Genomic DNA, 18,282 nt, shown 5'->3' with positions numbered 1-18,282 from the left:
TGGCGCCCTTGCCCGAAGGGAGGGGCCTCCGCCGTCGCCCCTCCAGAGCGCGGGCCGTCCGGGCCCCCAGCCATCCCCTGACGCCGCTGCTGGCGCCGGGGGAGGGCTCGGGTCAGGCCCGGAGGCCCGAGTTCCTCGGTGTGTCTGGGGAGACGCTGGGGCGGCCTCGGGCCGGGACGCTCTGTGGGAGAAAACCCGGCCCCGGGAGGGTGTGGGTTCCCGGCCGTCGGGGAGCGAGCGCGGGGCCGCCCCCCACGCACCTCCCGGCCTCGGCTCCGCGCCCGTGGTGGGGGTGGGGGGGCGGGAGCGGGTGGGAAAGGGGCGTGTGCCTGCGCACGCGCGCTCCCGGGAAGGCGAGGTCTCCGCGCAAAAGCGAGCGGCCCCAGTTTTCGGGAGGGAGCGGCGGCGCCGAGCGGAGGACGAGGGCGTCATGGCCGGGCTCCTGCTGCTGCCGCCGCTGCTGCTGCTGCCGCCGCTGCTGCTGCTGCTGCTGCGGACGCTGCACATCTGGCCGCGGCTGCGCTGGCTAGCGGCGGACTTGGCCTTCGCGGTGCGCGTCCTGCGCTGCAATCGGGCTCTCCGGGCGCGCGCCCTGGCCGCGGCCGCCGCCGACCCGAGGGGCCCCGAGGGGGGCTGCAGCCTGGCCTGGCGCCTCGCGCAGCTGGCCCGGCAGCGCCCCGCGCACGTCTTCCTCATTCACGGCGCGCGACGCTTTAGCTACGCGGAGGCCGAGCGTCAGAGCAACCGGGCTGCGCGCGCTTTCTTGCGCGCGCGGGGCTGGGACGCGGGGCCGGGCGGCGGCGCGGGGAACGAGCGGGCCGGCGCCGCGGCCCCTCTGGCCCCCGGGGCCACCGTGGCGCTGCTGCTCCCCGCCTGCCCGGAGTTCCTGTGGCTCTGGTTCGGGCTGGCCAAGGCCGGCCTGCGCGCGGCCTTTGTGCCCGCCGCCCTGCGCCGGGGTCCCCTCCTGCACTGCCTCCGCAGCTGCGGCGCGCGCGCGCTGGTGCTGGCGCCAGGTGAGGCCGGGACTGCAGAAGGGGCCCAGCTGGCTCGCAGGGGCTTGGAAAGGGTGCTTGGGGATATGAGGCTTCGGCTTTGCGAAGCGACGGGGCTGCGTCTTCGGTTCCCAGAACGGTGACGGAGGATGCGCACCCTTCGCCCGGAGGAGTGAGGTGGTGGGGAGGGGCGAGGGCGGCGCAAGTGGGCTGTGGGGTGGGGAGGCATTCTGGGCCGCCGAGCTTTGCCTTCCCACCCCATCCAGAGCTCCTGGAGTCCCTGGAGCCTGACCTGCCGGCCCTGAGAGCCATGGGGCTCCATCTTTGGGCTGCAGGCCCCGAAACCCGTCTGGCCGGAATCAGCGATGTGCTGGCGGAGGCCTCAGCCGAAGCGGATGAGCCGGTGCCCGGGTACCTATCTGCCCCCCAGAGCGTAATGGACACGTGCCTGTACATCTTCACCTCCGGCACCACGGGTGAGCACGGGACACCAGACTCCCCTGCCAGAAACTAAGGCAGAGAAAGGCAAGACACTGGGAACAGGAACCGTGGCCTCAACTCCCAGGCCACTCCTCCACCCCCCTCCCCGGGCCCATCCCAAGATCCCAACCACCACTGCGTTCGCTTCTGCCGCGCTTCCTCATTTCTCCACCTCCCTGAACTTCCCGCCATGTCCCGGACAGCTTGGCATCAGCTTCAGCCTTGCCTCTTTACCCAGCAGGGGCTGAGGGAGGCGGGGCCTGGAGCTCAGACCGTTCCACCCATCTCCCCCATCACCCACAGGCCTCCCCAAGGCTGCACGGATCAGCCACCTGAAGATCTTGCAGTGCCAGGGTTTCTACCAGCTGTGCGGTGCCCACCAGGAGGATGTGATCTACCTTGCCCTCCCGCTCTACCACATGTCTGGCTCCCTGTTGGGCATCGTGGGCTGCCTGGGCATTGGTCAGTCTCTCCCACTCCCACCTCGACCCTCCCCAAACTTCAGTCGTCCAGCAAACTTTTTTTTTTTCCTAGCAAACATTTATTTAAGTACCTGTTGTGGTACGCTCACCTGGGGACACTTCCAGACGAGGGAGGAGGCAGAGGTCTCCTCTCCAAGAGCTCCTGCTACAATGGAGAAGCATCACCCGCACAACCTAGACACTGAGGAACTAGGGAGGCCTCCAGACTCCACGTGGGGGAAGGGGGGTTAAGGGCCGAGCATGTCAGCCCAGGGAGAAGCAAGTGGAGAAGAAGGTTGGGACTTGGGGGCCTAGGCATACAGGATGCACTGTTTGGGGACAGGAAGCAGGGAAAGGGCATTAACCTCTCTGGGGCACCGGAGGGAAAGCAGGAGGGCCACCTTGGGCTGCTGTCGACCGTCCCAGCAGGGCCTTCCTGGAAGGACACTGCAGTGAAGGCTGGTGTCCGGGAGGGAGGGGGTCAGGTCTCCCCCCACAGCCCTCAGTCTCACCTTCCTTCCTCCCTTCTCTCCCCACCTCTGGCAGGGGCCACAGTGGTGCTCAAGTCCAAGTTCTCAGCTGGCCAGTTCTGGGACGACTGCCAGCAGCACGGGGTGACGGTGTTCCAGTACATCGGGGAGCTGTGCCGATACCTTGTCAACCAGCCCCCGGTGCGTGGGCACATCCTGGGCAGAGCTGCCGCCACCGGGCAGGGAGATGGGCAGCTGGCAGGAGACATTGGGACGCCTGCCTGGGGGCTGGACGAGAACGGCAGGCAGGGTGGGGTGAGGGGCCTGGGATGCCGGGGCTTCCCTTTTGGGAGCTGGCATCTTGCTGTTGAACCTTCTGCCCGTCTCCCCTCATCTCAGAGCCAGGCGGAACGGGGGCATAAGGTCCGACTGGTGGTGGGCAGCGGGCTGCGCCCGGACACCTGGGAGCGTTTTGTGCGGCGCTTCGGGCCGCTGCAGGTGCTGGAGACGTATGGCCTAACGGAGGGCAATGTTGCCACTTTCAACTACACGGGCCAGCCAGGTGCTGTGGGGCGTGCTTCCTGGCTTTACAAGGTAAGGGGTGGGGGAGGAGCTGGAGACCCCGTGGAAGGTGGGGCTGGCAGGGAGGGGCTCGTGCAACTGAAATGACCCAGTGCCGGGGTCTCCCTTCCCCCAGCATGTCTTCCCCTTCTCTTTGATTCGCTATGATGTCACCACAGGGGAGCCGGTTCGGGACACCCAGGGGCACTGTGTGGCCACATCTCCAGGTTGGTGCTCAGGTTGGTGGGGGGGGGGGGGTGCAGCCGGCAGAGGGTTGGGAGGAGAGTGGGGTGAGGGGCCAGGAAGCTCTGGGCGAGGTGGACAGCTCCCCCTGACCCCAGCGGCTCTGCAGGTGAGCCTGGGCTGCTGGTGGCCCCGGTGAGCCAACAGTCCCCCTTCCTCGGCTATGCTGGGGGACCAGAGCTGGACCGCGGGAAGCTGTTGAAGGACGTCTTCCGGCCTGGAGATGTTTTCTTCAACACTGGGGACCTGCTGGTCTGCGATGACCAAGGCTTTCTTCGCTTCCATGATCGTACTGGAGACACCTTCAGGTATCTGTCCAGGACACCCTGATTCCTATCCTGGACATTTGACCTCTGTGACCCCAACCCCCTAAACCTAACTCCCTAACTCCCACCCAAACCCAGCCACTCACCCGAGCTCTCCTCTCAGACCTTGTTCCCTGTGACCGTCTGGCGCCCCGACTGCGTCCTCCCCACACCCCCATAAGGCCCCGACTCTGCCCTCTTGCAGGTGGAAAGGGGAGAACGTGGCCACGACCGAAGTGGCGGAGGCCTTGGAGTCCCTGGATTTTGTTCAGGAGGTGAACGTCTACGGAGTTACCGTGCCAGGTGCCAAGACACGGGAGGTGGAGGGCAGCCGGCCTGCCACCCTGGACTGGTGGCACAGGGCACAGGGAACACGAGGCCTCAGAGCGGCTCACCACAACAGCTGCCCTTTCCCCCGACACCACCAGGGCACGAAGGTAGGGCTGGCATGGCGGCCCTGGTTCTGCGTCCCCCCCACTCCCTGGACCTTGAGCAGCTCTACAGCCGCGTTTCTGAGAACCTGCCGCCTTACGCCTGGCCTCGATTCCTAAGGCTCCAGGTAATCGAGTCCCCCTGCTCCCACCTCTCAGCTCCTGCACCCGCGGCGGCCAACGGCTTCCAAACCCCACGCGGGGGTCCTTGTGCAGCTCCGTCCCTGGCGGGAAAGAACAGCTCCTTCCTGGATGTGCACTCTGTCCGTCATTCACGCCCCCCTCCGGGCTTGGCTCCTTCTCTGTGACCCCCTATCCCAAACCCTGACCTCGTGCCTCCTTTCCCGGGACCTGCCCCTTGACAGAATTCAGGCAAAGTACCCCTTCCTTCCTTCCTTCAACCCCTTTTGACACCCCTTCCAGGAGTCTCTGGCCACCACAGAAACCTTCAAGCAGCAGAAGGTTCGGATGACAAAGGAGGGTTTTAACCCGAGCGCACTGTCTGACCCCCTCTACGTTCTGGACCGGGCTGGGGGTGCCTACCTGCCCCTCACACCTGCCCGGTACAGTGCCCTCCTGGCTGGGGACCTTCGCATCTGAGAGCCCTCCCCGCCAAGGTGTCAGGGAGCAGCTTTGTGGGGTGGGGGTGTGGCAGGTGCGCCAGGGTTCCCCCGGGGTCTTTTTTATACCAGATTTGTAATCATTATTTTGTAATAAATGGGGCCAGGGCCAATCTCTGATCTGTGGCGTCCGTCTTCCCTGTCGGTGGAACCGCTTTTCGCTCCGACGTTTTCCCCTGGCACAGAGCCACGTACGTCTCTGCCCTGACTTCACACAGGCCCGAGCTCCATGTCTGGACCTGGGCCTTTTCCTCTCAGGTGACCCCATGTGATCCTTGTCCTCGGGGAGTCCCTGGCAGATGATGTCTCCCTGTGCTGTGTGTCCCCTCCCAGCTTCACTCCCTGGGGGCTGTGGCGCAGCAAGGGTGGGCAGAGATAGAAACGCTGCCCCCCCCCCCCCCCCCCCCCCCGCGTCTCCACAGACACGGGTGCGGCTGGGCTGAACAGAGCCAACCAGGGAAAACAGGTTTGATTTTGCGGACAAGGATGCCCTAGACACTTCTCTTAGTGAGGGGAAAGGGTGGGGCCACTCGGCCCCCTAGTTCGGACGATTCTAACTTTATTAAATCCTAATCGAACGCTCCCAGAAGAAGCAGCCCAGGTTGGGGCCCCCTGGGTTCTGAGGAGCCTTGGAAGCCTTTCCTTGGAGCAGGGCTCAGAGCGCTCGTGCGCCTGTGGCAGCAAGAGCAACTGGGGAAACGAAAGGAGAGAGGCCCCCAAATGAAGCATCAGAAAAGCTCATCATCTAAAAGCTTGCAATGATGGAACTCACGCTTCTCCTAGAACTAAAGTCCCACCCGTCAGGGCCCCGGCTGGCTCGCTCAGTCGGTGGAGCGTACAACTCTTGATCTTGGGGCTGTGAGTTCAAGCCCCACAGTGTGTGTAGAGTTTACTTTAAAAAAAAAAAATAGAAAATAAATAAGGCCCCCTGTTTTGAGCTGTGGTCCTCGAGGTTTCTGCTACTTTCCCTTGGATTATCTTTCCTGTTCCCACTCCTCTCCCCAACATGAGAGGTCAGGGGATGGGCCTCACCAATAACCTCAGCTAATTCCTGTTCCAAAGTATACACCTGGCCCCCACCCTCCACCAGCAAACCCAGTTCAGCATCACCAACAGACTTGAGGTGCACACTCAGGTGTAGGTGACTTCTCAAACTGACCAATAAGTGAGGGATTTAGCTCATTCAGCTCACCTGTAATTCAACCCAGAAAGAGTGCAAGTTGGGGCGGGGGCGGGGGGGGGGGAGGGGGGGGAGTCGGCAGGTGTCTCTTGGCTGACAGGGGCCATGTCCTGCAGCTGCTCCCTTTAAGATCCTTAACCCAGCCCGCTTCCAGGACGATGAGCTGAGCAGCTGTCTCCTCCACCACGAACCCCACACATTTCCCGCCCCCCACGATCCGTTTCATTTGGCCTAAATCTGCATTGTCCAATATGGTGGCCACTAGCCACAGGTGTCTACTGAGTGCTTGAATGCCCCGAGTCTGAGATGTGCCGTAGGTGTAAAATACACACCAGGTTTCAAAGACTTAGCACTAAAAAAACCGCATTTTTATTATATTTTATATTACTTATACGTTGAAATAGTATTTTTTTGATGTATTGGGTTAAAGGAACTATATAAAAATCCACTTGTTTTACTTTTGTAAATGTGGCTACTAGCAAATTTTAAATTACGTATGAGCCACGCGTTGCCAACGAACAGTAGCTGCCTGGCCTAAGTCCTGTCCCCACGCCTCATTCTGCAATCCCACAAATACCAAGTGTAACATGTCAGTGGGATCTGGGAGGTGCATGCCCTTGAGCCAAGGCACTTTGGCAAAGACAGCAAGAGGAGGGAGTTCTGTTCCCAGGCTCAGAGCAGGTGAACGGGGCTGGTCTTCGTCTTCAAGCCGCAGCCTCAGTACAAAGGTGATCACTGATAGCAGAAATTGACAGCTGCAAAAAGCCACGCTTTAGATCCAAAAGAGTTAAGTTTCCCACTTAGCACAATTAAAAATAAATCTTAAAAGAATTTGGTTTTCCTTTAAAAAAAAAAAAAACCATTAAAGTAAATGGTTTTTACTTGCGCTGTGCGCCCAGGCGCTCGGGGTTCCGGCCGCGCGGCCCCACGAAGGCAGGCCCAGCACTGGCCAGGCGGCCGCAAACCGTGGTCCCTGGGGTTGTACAACCAGCGGGCTCAGCGTGGATTTTGCATTTATGTGATTGAAGAGATTAAATATTTCATGACGTGTGAAGACTACGTGGGATCCCGGGGTCCACGGAGGCGAGGCGAGCCGTCGTGACAGACCGCGAGGCCCGCACGGCCTAAGGTACCTACTCCTTGGGCCCTGGCACCAGCGTCCGCCGCCGGGCCCACCTGGCAGGAGGCCCACCAAGCGGCGCTGGCTTCGGGGCGCCGCTCCCGCGAAGGTCGGCGCCGAGCTCCCGGCCCGCGGACGCCTCCCACCACCCCGTGGCCGGAAGCTCCGCTGACGCGACCATTTCCGGGCGCCGGCCCGCAGGTTCCCCGGGAGCCTCCGGCCTCGCGGCGCATGCGCGAACGGAGCTTGCCCGGCACGTGGGAGGAAGCTTCTGAGTGGGCGGGGCGAGTCGCTCGGCGCCTTTAGACGCTGAGAGGCGCCTGCGCACCAGGGGCGGCCTGCTCTCCCGGTGAAGCTGAAAGTGTGCCTGCAGTTTGTATTTTCGGCCTCTAGGGGGCAGAAGCGGGAAGAAATTTGTTTTAGATATAAATTGTCTTTATTATCTGCCGCATTTAAAAAAAATTTTGGCTTTAATTCCAGTTAACATACAGTGAGTGTAATATTAGTTTCAGGTGTACAATACAGTGGTTCACCACTTGCGGGCATCAGCCGGTGCTCAAGACAGGCACTCCCTCCTCCCCATCACCTGTTTGCCCCATCCCCCTACTCCTCTCCCCTCTGGTAACGAGCAGTTAACACTCTATGAGGGAAAAATTTTAGTTAAGTTCGTTAAGATATAAAAAGCTTAGTTAGGATATGCCATTAAATTCACCTTTTTCAAGTGTAAAGTTCAGGGGGGGTTACTCTATTCATAAATTTGAGCAGCCATAGCTGATAATTTAGATAATTTAGAAAATTTTCATCACCCCCAAAAGAAATCCCATTAGCAACCTCTCTCCATTCCCCTCACCCCAGTCCCTGGCAGCCACTAAACTGCTTTCTGTGTCTCTGGATCGGCCTCTTCTGGACACTCACATTAATGCACTCACACAGTATGCGGCTTTTTCATGTGGCTTCTTTCCCTTAGCATCAAGTTTTCAAGCTTCATCCATGCTGTAACATGTATTGATACTTTATTGCTTTGTTAAAAAAATGTTTATTTTTAAGAGAGAGAGAGAGAGAGAGAGAGAGCGAGCTGGAGCAGGGAGGGGCAGAGAGAGGCAGAGGATCCGAAGGGGGTCCGCGCTGACGCAGTGAGCCCCACACGGGGCTCGAACCCAAGAACCGAGGAACGATGACCTGAGCCAAAGCCAGACGCTTAACCACCTGAGCCACGCAGGCGTCCCTCATGACTACTTTTTAAATAATTTAATAATTTATTGTGGTAAAACTCATATAACATACAATGAACCGTTTTGAAGTAAACAATTCAGTGGCCTTGAGTACAGTCACAGGGTCGTGCACCACTATCCCTGCTTCCAAAACACTTCCATCATTCCAAAGGGAAAGCCTTCACCTATTCAGCGGTTTCTATTGCTACCTGCCCCTCAACCGTCCGCAACCACCAATCTGCATTCTGTCCCTATAGATTTATCTAGTCTGGATAGTTCATTGAAATGGAATCATACAATATTTGACCTGTTGTGTACGGTGACTTTGATGGCATAAGGTTTTTGTGGTTCGTGGCCATTGTGGTAGGTATCAGTACTTAATCCTTTTTTATGGCCAATTAACATTCAATTGGATGTATAATAGGTGATGCGTATTAAGAAGGGCACTTTCATGAGCACCAGGTGTTGTATGTGTGATGCATCACTAAATCCTACACCTGGGTGGGGGGCACCTGACTGGCTCACTCAATAAAGCATGCTACTCTTGTTCTTGGGATTGTGAGCTTGAGCCCCGAGTTAGGGGCAGAGGTCACAGATAGATTGATAGACTGAAAAAAAATTCTACAGCTGAAACTAATATTACAGTGTACAGTTAACTAACTGAAATTTCAATAAAAACTTGGAAAGAAAAAAAAAAAAAAAACCTCCCAGTTTAAAAAGGAGCACCTGGGTGGCTCAGTTAAGTGACTCTTGATTTCAGCTCAGGTTATGATCTGTTGGTTCATGAGATCGAGCCCCGAGTCAGGCTCTATGCTCACTGACAGTGTGGAACCTACTTGGGATTCTCTCTCTCTCTCTCTCTCTCTCTCTCCCCCCACCCCCACTCCCACTCATGCTCTCTCGCTCTCTCTGTCTCTCAAAATAAATAAACTTAAAAAATACACACACACACACACACACACACACACACACACACAATTTGTGTATCCATTCATCAGTCGATGGAATTAGACAGCTTCCACTTTTAAGCTATTTGAATGATACTACGATAAGCATTTTTGTACAAGTTTTTGAGCGCACTTACATTTTCAATTCTTCTGTGTGGATTTTGAATGGTATTTCTGGGTCTCATAGAAACTCTATGTTTAACTTTGTGAGGAACCCCCAAACTTTTCCACAGTAGCTGCACCATTTTACCTTCCCACCAGCAGTGTACGAGCGTTCCAATTTTTCTGCGTTCTCAATAACACTTATTACTTGTCTTTTGACTGTAACAATCCTAATAAGTGTGATGTGGTATCTTATTGTGGCTTTGGTCGCGCTTTCCCGATGGCCAATGTCGTCGAGCATCTTTTCACACACGTACGATTTGTGTATTTTCTTTCAAGAAATGCCTATTCAAAATCTTTCCTTATTTTATAATTGAGCTATTTATCTTTTTATTGTTAAGTTGTGATATGTTTTGGTATATGTTTTGGATTCAAGTTCCCTGTCAGATATATAGTTTGCAAATATTTTCTCTCATTCTGTGGATTGTTTTTTCACTTCCTTGATACTGTCCTTTAAAACACAAAGGTTTTAAACTTTGATGAAGTACAATTTATCTATTTTTTGTACAGAAATAATATTGCAAGAGTTCATTTTTCCCTAAGGACAAATAAAGTTAGGTTACGTTTCATGTGGTAGTGTACTCGTTCATAGTAGCTTTGGTGTTACTCTCTAGAACTATTTTATGGCGTATTGTATAATAATACACACACTAGGAGTCCCTGCTTCCAGAGCAAGAGAGGAAACATGCGAGTATAAAATAAGTGAAGAAAAAATCTTGTAACATTACTGAAAGAGCCTAGAAGCAATGGACAATCTGACAGCTATGAGATCTGGTGCCCAGCTCCCTGGAGAAAAGGTTGATTCCAGGCTGGAGCAGGAAATACCCAGAACAGGCTTTGGGGCATCTTGTTCTGGAAAGCAAAGATGTCGGAGCATAGGACAACAGCAAAAGAACACAGAGCTCCCACTGCCTAAAACAGGGCAATCTGAATGTCACAGAGATGCATGAATGCACTTGAAACCTTGAATATACAAAATATTCAGAGTGACAGGCAACTGGGTGCGAGGATAAAGGGAGAGAAACACACTGGATACAACTCCTTACTCTGAAAATTGGCGACTAACTAGGCATCTGTCCCTGTGTCAATTCTATTTCCTGCGTAAATCTTCCCTGTGTGAATTGTATCACAGGGTTACCAAATTGTCATAGTTGGTGAGGGAAAGGTCTTCTTTCAAAGAATTTCCAGTTAATAAACGAGAAAGGGGGGCACCGGGGTGGCTCAGTGGATTGAGCATCGCACTCTTGAATTCAGCTCAGGTCATGACACCAGGGTCTTGGGATAGAACCCCTCCCTGCCCTTCCTCCTCCTTCCTCCTCTTCCTCCTCCTCCTCCTCCTTCCCTCTCTTCCTCCTTCCTCCTCCTTCCTCTTCCTCCTCCTCCTCCTCTTCCTCCTTCCTCCTCCTCCTCTTCCATAAGCAAAGAGTCTGCTTAAGAACCTATCTCTCCCTCCCTGCCCTCCCCCACTCATGCACACACTCTCTCCCACTCTCTCTCTAAAATAAAAATAAATCAATGAGGAAGGAATGATAGAACTGGAAAATCACCATTTTGCAACTCTCAACAAAGTAACAGGGCTGTTGCTGGGAATTTACCATGGGGGGGGATCAGGTTGTTACCTTGTTACCTTCTGAAGCCCCTAGTCACTGATAGAATCACTAGACGTGGGACCACCAGGCATGCAAACCTCGGAAGAGCTGCAACATGTCACATACAGCACCGCCTGCTCACTTTTCTTCCCTAAAAGTGGAGACCGAATCTGAGCTTCCAGAGTCAACATTTGTAGAAGAATATAGCCAATGACACCAAAGACATCAAACTGAGCCAGACTATAGCTAATTCTATTGGAAAACAAACAACTCAGTGATATACGGCAGGGGGTTTGGGGGCATGGTGTGCTTTCGATTAGATCCTTACAGACTTAATAACTGGGGCGCCTGACTGGCTCAGTTGGTAGAGCATGGGACTCTTGATCTCAGGGTTGTGAGTTCAGCTCCACATTGGGGTAGAGTTTACTTAAAATAAAGTAAGATAAAATAAAATAAAATAAAATAAAATAAAATAAAACAAAATAAAAAGAAATTATTACCTTTATTAGATATGACAGTAGGGTGCCTGCATGACTCAGTCTGTTAAGCATCTGACTTCGGCTCAGGTCGTGATCTCACGGTTCGTGAGTTCAAGCCCCGCGTCGGGCTCTGTGCTGACAGCCTGAAGCCGGGAGCCTGCTTCAGATTCTGTGTCTCCTTCTCTCTCTGCCCCTCCCCTACTCATGCGCTCGCTCTCTCTCTCTCTCTCCCTCTCTCTCTCTCAAAAAATAGATAAACATTAAAAATTTTTTTTTTAATTTGAAAATGCTTCAGCAAAGCAAAAAGGCAGAGGTGAGGTGTGCTGAGCAGGGGGACAGAGCCTGCGAAGCCCCAGTAAGTGGTGAGGCCCAGGGCGACGGGAGCCCCCCAGGGAGCCACGGGAATGGCCAGGACCGGGACCTGCAGACCCTCGGAAGGAACGCCCAGCGTTGGGACATCACCCCGAGGGCACCGGGAGCCTGGCACCTTCCGGGGCCTGTAGGAAGGAGGCCCGGCTGGGGCAGCGGCCCCGAGGCCCTGAGAAGGGAGGCGGTCCGGCCTGAGGAAGTTCTGGGCTTGGGTTTTCAAGGCTGCCGGGCTCAGCTTCCGCGTTCCCCTGAACAAATGCGGACGGAGAGCTGGCCCTGCGCTCCGGGCTGTGGGCAAGGTCCCAGGCCTCATGGAACTCTCCCTCGGTGGCGGAGACACAAAAGCAAAGCAGGCGGACGTGAAATGAAAGGCCATGCGTGACAATGTCAGAACACAACAGGCAGAAATCCTGCAGAGTCCTCCGGGCTGCTGTAACAAATTCCCACAAAGGTAGCGGTGTGAACATCACAACTGATTGTGTAGGGCGGACGTCACACGCAGGTCCCCTGGGCCAAACTCAAGGTGCTGACAGGGCTGCGTCCCTTCGGGAGGCTCCAGAGGAGGATCTGTCCCTGGTCTTTTCCGGTTTCCAGAAGTCCCCGGGAGTCTGGGGCTCTCTGAGCCCTTCTTCGAGGCCACATCAGGTGGGGTCCTTCCGGCCTCACCTCACTCTGGCCTCCGTTTCCCTCCGCCCTCTGCCAGCCGCGTCCACGCCTCAGGACGCCGGCGCTCACATGGGGCCCGCCGGCATCATCCGGGATAGTCGTGTCACTTTCAGGTCAGGGATTCGTCACCGTCGTTTCTTCGGCAACCTGAATTCGCCCTTGCCGCGTCACCTAACGGATTCGGAGCTTCCCGGGATTAGGACACCGATCTCTTCAGGGTCTAGTACCGCTGCGGCCACAGATGGGGAGGCTGAGAAAGCAGGGCAGGCACAGGGCCCCGGGAGGGACAGAGGTCCGGCTGAGGGGAGAGACCCGAGGGAAGCGAGAGGAGGGACGTCCCGGTGCCCTGCAGGGGCACCTGCGAGGGACCCGCTCCAGGGAACTCGGCTCAGAAAAGCCCAGGGTTCAGGGCCGGGCCCTGTTACTTGTTGGGGAGGGAAGACAGGAGGGGCGGCTTGTGGGAAGCCCACCCTGGGACAGCGCTTCCCACCCGGGGGCTGGTGCAAAAGTCGCCCGAGTTGGCAGGAACGTGTGCCTACCTCCCCGGAGGGCTCGGAGGAAGGCTCCTCAGACTCTCAAAGGGGCGTGGGACCCATAGATGAGCTCTCGAAGCCTCAGGCCACCGGGGAGGTCACTTCACTTTATTCCATCCCCAGGTTTACACCCAGGAGAACCGAAAACGTGTCTCCACGCAAAAACTCACACGCGAATGTTCCCAGCAGCATTATTACCAGCAGCCAAACCGTGGAGCCAGCCGGTGACCCCCCCCCCCCCCCGGGCCCCCGCGGCTGGACGAGCAGGCTGGCGTGGCCCGTCCTTGGCAGGACGCGGCCAGAAAAAGGAATACAGCACTGGTGCGCAGTGCTCCGTGCACGGACCTTGAAAACGCCGAGCTGAGCAAAAGCAGCCCGACGCACAGGACCGGGCTGCATGACTGCTTAAGAGAAGGTTCCAGAATAAGCGAAACCAGAAGGTAGACGAGCGGCTGCCTGGGGCCAGCGGTGCCGATGGGGAGTGACTGTTAATGGGTATGATTCTCTGGCGGGTGATGAGAATACTCCACGCAGATGGCGGTGGTGCTCTAACAACGGCAAGGCCACTGAGCCGCTCGGCTGGGACAGGTGAGCCGCGCGCGGGCGGCGGGGGCCGTCTCTCACTCGCCGAATCTTAAAAGGCAGAAGGGGAGGGGCGCCCGGGCGGCTCAGTCAGTGGAGCTGTGACTCTCGATCTCAGGGTTGTGAGTTCCAGCCCCACGTTGGGCGTGGAGATTACTTGACAGGAGAAGGGGAAGGAGGAGAGGAAGAAATGGCTGCTCGGCTTTTGAAGTCTGTGGATGGGGGGCTTGTGCAGGACAGGGGACCAGCCTACGGCCGGCCGCGCCAGGCGCCAGAGGAGGAGGGACACGGTGAGGGGAAGGGGCCCAGGGTCGGCTGGAGCTTCTGGGGCTGAGTTCTGCCCCAACCTGGTTCCCCCGCCCCCACTTCTTCTCCTCAACCTCTCTCACAGAGACTCCCCCCTCCTTCTGCCACCCTCCCAGAAGCTCTGCTTTTTTTGGGGAGGCTGCATTTTAGGGGAGGGACGTGCTGCAGAAACAGCCCCTTTCTGGGTCCTTTGGCAGAAGGGTGGCCCCAGTTTTTGCATGGTGTAGATGGTCAGCTGGGCAAAGAGAGGGTCTGACCTCTCTTTTCTCTTTAGAGCGGGGCAGTGGAGCCTGGCCTCAATCCATTGTTCCAACAAGAACAGAGAGAACAGCTTTGGAAAGTGACACGGTGACCAGAGAGGACAGGGGGTGTGACCACACTAATGGGATGAGCCCCCCCCATGCTGGACCCTGGCTCAACCTGGGACAGCACTCTGCTGGGAGGGTGGAACCTTGAACCCCTCCCCAGAACCCCAAATCAGACTCCTAAACACCCCTGTTTGGGCACTGGGTCCCCAGAGATGGCTTAGTGGGGCAGAGGCCCCAACTTCCTGGAACTTGAGGATCATTCACTGAAGCTGGGGAGGGAGAAAGGGAGTGGGCCTAACAGACGGGGAGAGGATTCTGGAGGCCAGGGAAAGGGGCAGACTTGACCCCCCAACTTTGCCCTTCTGTCACTGGCCCCCTCCCCTCTCCTTTCCCTGCCCCAATCGTCTCGGTGTCTAGGTCCTGGCCCTGGGAGGAGGGGACGTTGCGGATGGGAGAGGGGAGGGGGCTCAGGCTGGAAGAACAGAGACCCAGCTCCGGGGCAGATCTAGCGAGGGCAGCAGCCTCCGGCCTGTTTCCCCGACCCCCGGCTCCCTAGATCCCCCCAGATCCCAGGCTTCCAAAGCAAGGCCAGAGCCGCCCCCCACCCCCCCCGCCCCAGCATGCCCTCCAGGATGGGGTAGGGGATGCCCACAAGCCAGGGGGGCCCCCAGGCTGAAGACAGAAGACCAGGGCTGCCTGGGGAGTACCAGAGGCTGAGGGTCCGGGCCATCGAGGACTCGGGTCCTTCAACTGCTCCTGCTGCTCCAAGGCTGGGAAAGGGGGTGAGGGCGATGCAAGAGGACTGAGGGGCAGAGGACAGCAGGGGTCAGTGCGGGGGGCGGCTGTATGGACAGCTGTGTGCAGGCAGGGCCTCCGGGGAACAGGGACTTCAGCTCCAGTCCTGGGGCTACTGGAGGAAGGGGAGCTGGGGTCGTGCAGGCCAGTGGTTAGGAGCAGCTCCTAGGCAGAGGGGCTTGGAGAGTCAGGGACCAAGAGATTCCCCACTGCACAGGTCTCTGAGGGTACGAGGCTGGCTGAACCCTGGGTCTGCCTGCCTCTCCACCCCCATGTGCTTGGCAGGTCTTCACCCGGCCTCGTGGGCCGAGTCACATTCGCAGGCGTGTGGGGTCAGGGGGTCTATGCATGTGGGTTCACGGCTCTGCTCATGTTCTGAGCCCCTGACTGTTGCTCTGTGCTTGTGTGTTTGTGACCGTCTGTAGGGACATCTATCAACGTGACCTGCGTTCGTGCCCTCTGTGGGAGTATGCGTCTGGGACGGAACCTGTGTCTAGAGCACGGAGTGGTCTGTGAGGTTGGGGTCTTTAGTCCAAGTGTGTGTGTCTGTGAGTGTGTGTGAGTGCGTGTTTCTCCCTGTTTGGGGGCCAGGGTCGGGGCAGTGGGAGGGGAAGGGGGCAGGGAGCCGGGAGTCCTGGGAAGCTGACTCTGTGGGCAGAAGGGGAGAAGGGGAGAAGGGGAGGCGGGGGCAGGGGGAGCACAATATCCCCGCCGGGGCCCCTGACCTCAGCACGGCGCCCGCCCCAGCCCCTCTCCGTTGCCGGGACCATCAATCACGGTGGCCCGCCAGGCCGGGGCCTCGCTGACAGCCGCACAGCAGCTGGCCCGGCCCTGCTCCCCACCCCCCCTTTGCTGCCCCAAGGCCCCCAACATAAAGTCCTGCCTCCTCTCCCTTCCCCCAGGCCAGAGGCGGTGGGCCCCGGGAGGCCACCATGTCCAGGCCTCTCCCACTGTCCCCACAGGCCACTCGGCAGGCTCAGAGCCGGGGGACGTGGTGGCCGTGTGGGAGCACCGCCGCTGCCCTGCCGGGTGGAGGGGGAGCCACCCGTGCCCATGTCGGGGCAGTGGGACCGGCCGGTCCCGGCCAGTGACGGTAGTGCCTCCCTGATGCCAGGACGGCTCCCTGCATCTGGTCGCCCTGCCCTCACGTGGGCCCCTCCCTCCCCCCCCCCCCCCCCTTTCCCAAGTCCACCAGCACCACCGCAGGGCCGGGAACCGCTCTGGGTGCCGGTGAGCCGGCAGGCCCCATACGGCTGGCAAGGAGGTGACTGGGCTCCTGCTGGGGGCAGGGGATGAGAGGGCACGGGGGCACCGACGGGGCTAACGTAGCTGTCACACAGCGTGCACAGTGCCTTTCAGGGGCCACAGAGATGTTCTCTTCTAAATTTCCTTAAAGCCAGAAGACAACAATGAATATAATACTGAATATATGAAAATGGATTGTATTTGTCTTTATACCAATGCAATTATCAAATACAATTTACAATTTACGGGGGCGCCTGGGGGACTCAGTCAGTTAAGCATCTGACTCTTGATGAGGAAACGATCTCAGGATTTCATGAGTTTGAGCCCCGAGCCCGGAGTCAGGCTCTGCACTGACAGTGTGGAGCCTGCTTGGGACTCTCTCTCTCTCTCCCTCTCCCTCTCTCTCTCTCTCTCTCTCTCTCTCTCCCTCTCCCTCTCTCTCTCTCTCTCTCTCCCTCTCCCTCTCTCTCTCCCTCTCTCTCCCTCTCCCTCTCTCTCTCTCTCTCTCTCTCTCTCTCTGTCCCTCCCCTGCTTGTGCTCACTCTCTCTCAAAATAAATAAAACATTATATATATAGTATTTTTTAATGTTTATTTTTGGGAGACAGAAAGCAAGCAGGGGAGGGGCGGAGACCGAGGAAGAGCCAGAATGCAATGCAGCTCCAGGCTCCGAGCTGTCAGCACAGAGCCTGACACGGGGCTTGAGTCCACGAACCTTGAGATCATGACCCGAGCCAAAGTCAGACGCTCAACCGGCTCAGCCACCCAGACAGACGCCCCTGTATGTATACTTTAAGTAATTTTCTGCCCAATGTGGGGCTTGAACTCACGACCGAATGCGAGAGTCGCGAGCGGCACCTCCTGAGCCGGCCGGTGTCCCCTGCAAAATCCAATCTTAAACGATTTTTATGCGGGACGGCAAAGCGCCGGCTCACGCACAGACAGGACACGGCCTCCGGAGGGTCGCCGGGCTGGGGGCTGAGGCGGCCCGGTGCCCCAGGTCTGTCCCGCTCCCACGAGCACCCAGAATCCCGGAGGCGGAGCGCGGGGGGTGGTGGTGTGCGCCCGATGCAGGGGGTCCCAGAGCCCTCCTGGGGGCACAGCTCCCGGGGCGGCCCTGCCCTCGGCCACCCTCAGGGTCACACCGCTGCCGGCGGCGGCCTCCACGTGACCGGCGCGGGCACCCGCCCCCACCGCCGGGGTGCGCAGCTGACACCGGGCGGCCAGCGCGGGCGCCGAGGGGTGTGGGAGCCGGGGCAGGGGTGCGCGGGGCTTCGGCAGCGAGGGCGCGGCAGAGGGAGCCCGGGTCGGGGCGCGGCGGCCCCCGCAGCACAGGGGCGAGCACGCGGTGCGCGGAGGCGGGTCCCACCTGCCGGCCGCAGGCGACGTGATGGAGGAGGGGCCCGCGTGACGAGCGGTTGGGGCCCGACGCGGGGGACCGTGGGACCCCTGGCGGGTCTGGGGGGCAGAGTCCGCGTGGGCCTCGGCGGGACTCGGTCGGTGCGTGTGCGTGCGGGGTGCGCACGCCTCCTCGTCCCCGGGGCGCAGAAGGGCGCGGCTCGGTGCCTGTGCGGGGGCCGGGGGGCCGCAGAGCCCGCGAGGAGCCGGAGGCCGGGGCGCGCGGGGTCCACTAGGGGGCCCCCGAGTGCAGCCAGCAGGGGCCCGGGGCGGCGCGTGGCGCCTTTGTGTCCGCGTCCCGACCCTTCGCCGAGGGAGGCGCCGAGGAGAGGGCGGGGGGAGCTGGGTCCCTGGTCCGGAGCCCACTGGGAAGCGGCGAGCAAAGGGCGGGGGTCAGGAGCTCCCCCGGGGCCAGAAGGAGGCCCGGGCGGGGTTCCCGTTTCCTGCTGGCCGAGCGTCTGGGGCGGGAGGGCAGAGCCGTCGCCGCGCTTCCAGACTTGGGGGCGGAAGCCGAGCGCTTCCAGGAGGAGGAGGCACCTGCGGGGAAACGCGGGAAAGGAGCCGCGGCCGGTGTGGACTGCGCCGGGGGCGGGGGCTGGGGGGCCGGGGGGCCGGGGGGCCGGGGCCCCGGCCGTGCGCTCGCCCCTGGGGCAGGCCTTTCCCCTCGGAGAGGCACCAGGGACGCGGACTTCCGAACCCCCCCCCCCCCCCCCCCCCGGAGCTCGGGGTGGCGGGGGACTGAGCTGCCGGCGGCGTGGGCGTCCGGGCCCAGCCTCCTCCCCTTCCTGCTCGCTCCTCCGACCTGGACTAGCTGCCTTCCCTCTCCGATG

The 18,282-nt window shown here is 58.9% G+C and overlaps 1 protein-coding gene across 1 annotated transcript; it reads left to right on the top strand.

The window, feature by feature from the left end:
- The first annotated feature begins 321 nt into the window (after window positions 1–321).
- On the top strand, window positions 322–4,683 carry SLC27A3 (solute carrier family 27 member 3). Its single transcript, XM_060644854.2, has 10 exons — window positions 322–1,013; window positions 1,259–1,468; window positions 1,776–1,934; window positions 2,480–2,604; window positions 2,803–2,997; window positions 3,101–3,191; window positions 3,317–3,515; window positions 3,718–3,815; window positions 3,941–4,071; window positions 4,367–4,683. Exons 1-10 carry the CDS (start codon window positions 431–433, stop codon window positions 4,541–4,543), a joined length of 1,968 nt encoding a protein of 655 aa, XP_060500837.1. The 5' UTR covers window positions 322–430; the 3' UTR covers window positions 4,544–4,683.
- The last annotated feature ends 13,599 nt before the right edge of the window (window positions 4,684–18,282 follow it).

This window comes from Panthera onca, chromosome F1, assembly GCF_046562875.1.
Source record: "Panthera onca isolate mPanOnc1 chromosome F1, mPanOnc1 haplotype 2, whole genome shotgun sequence".
NCBI classification, from domain to species: domain Eukaryota; kingdom Metazoa; phylum Chordata; class Mammalia; order Carnivora; family Felidae; genus Panthera; species Panthera onca.
This window is presented reverse-complemented; position numbering and strand designations above follow the sequence as displayed.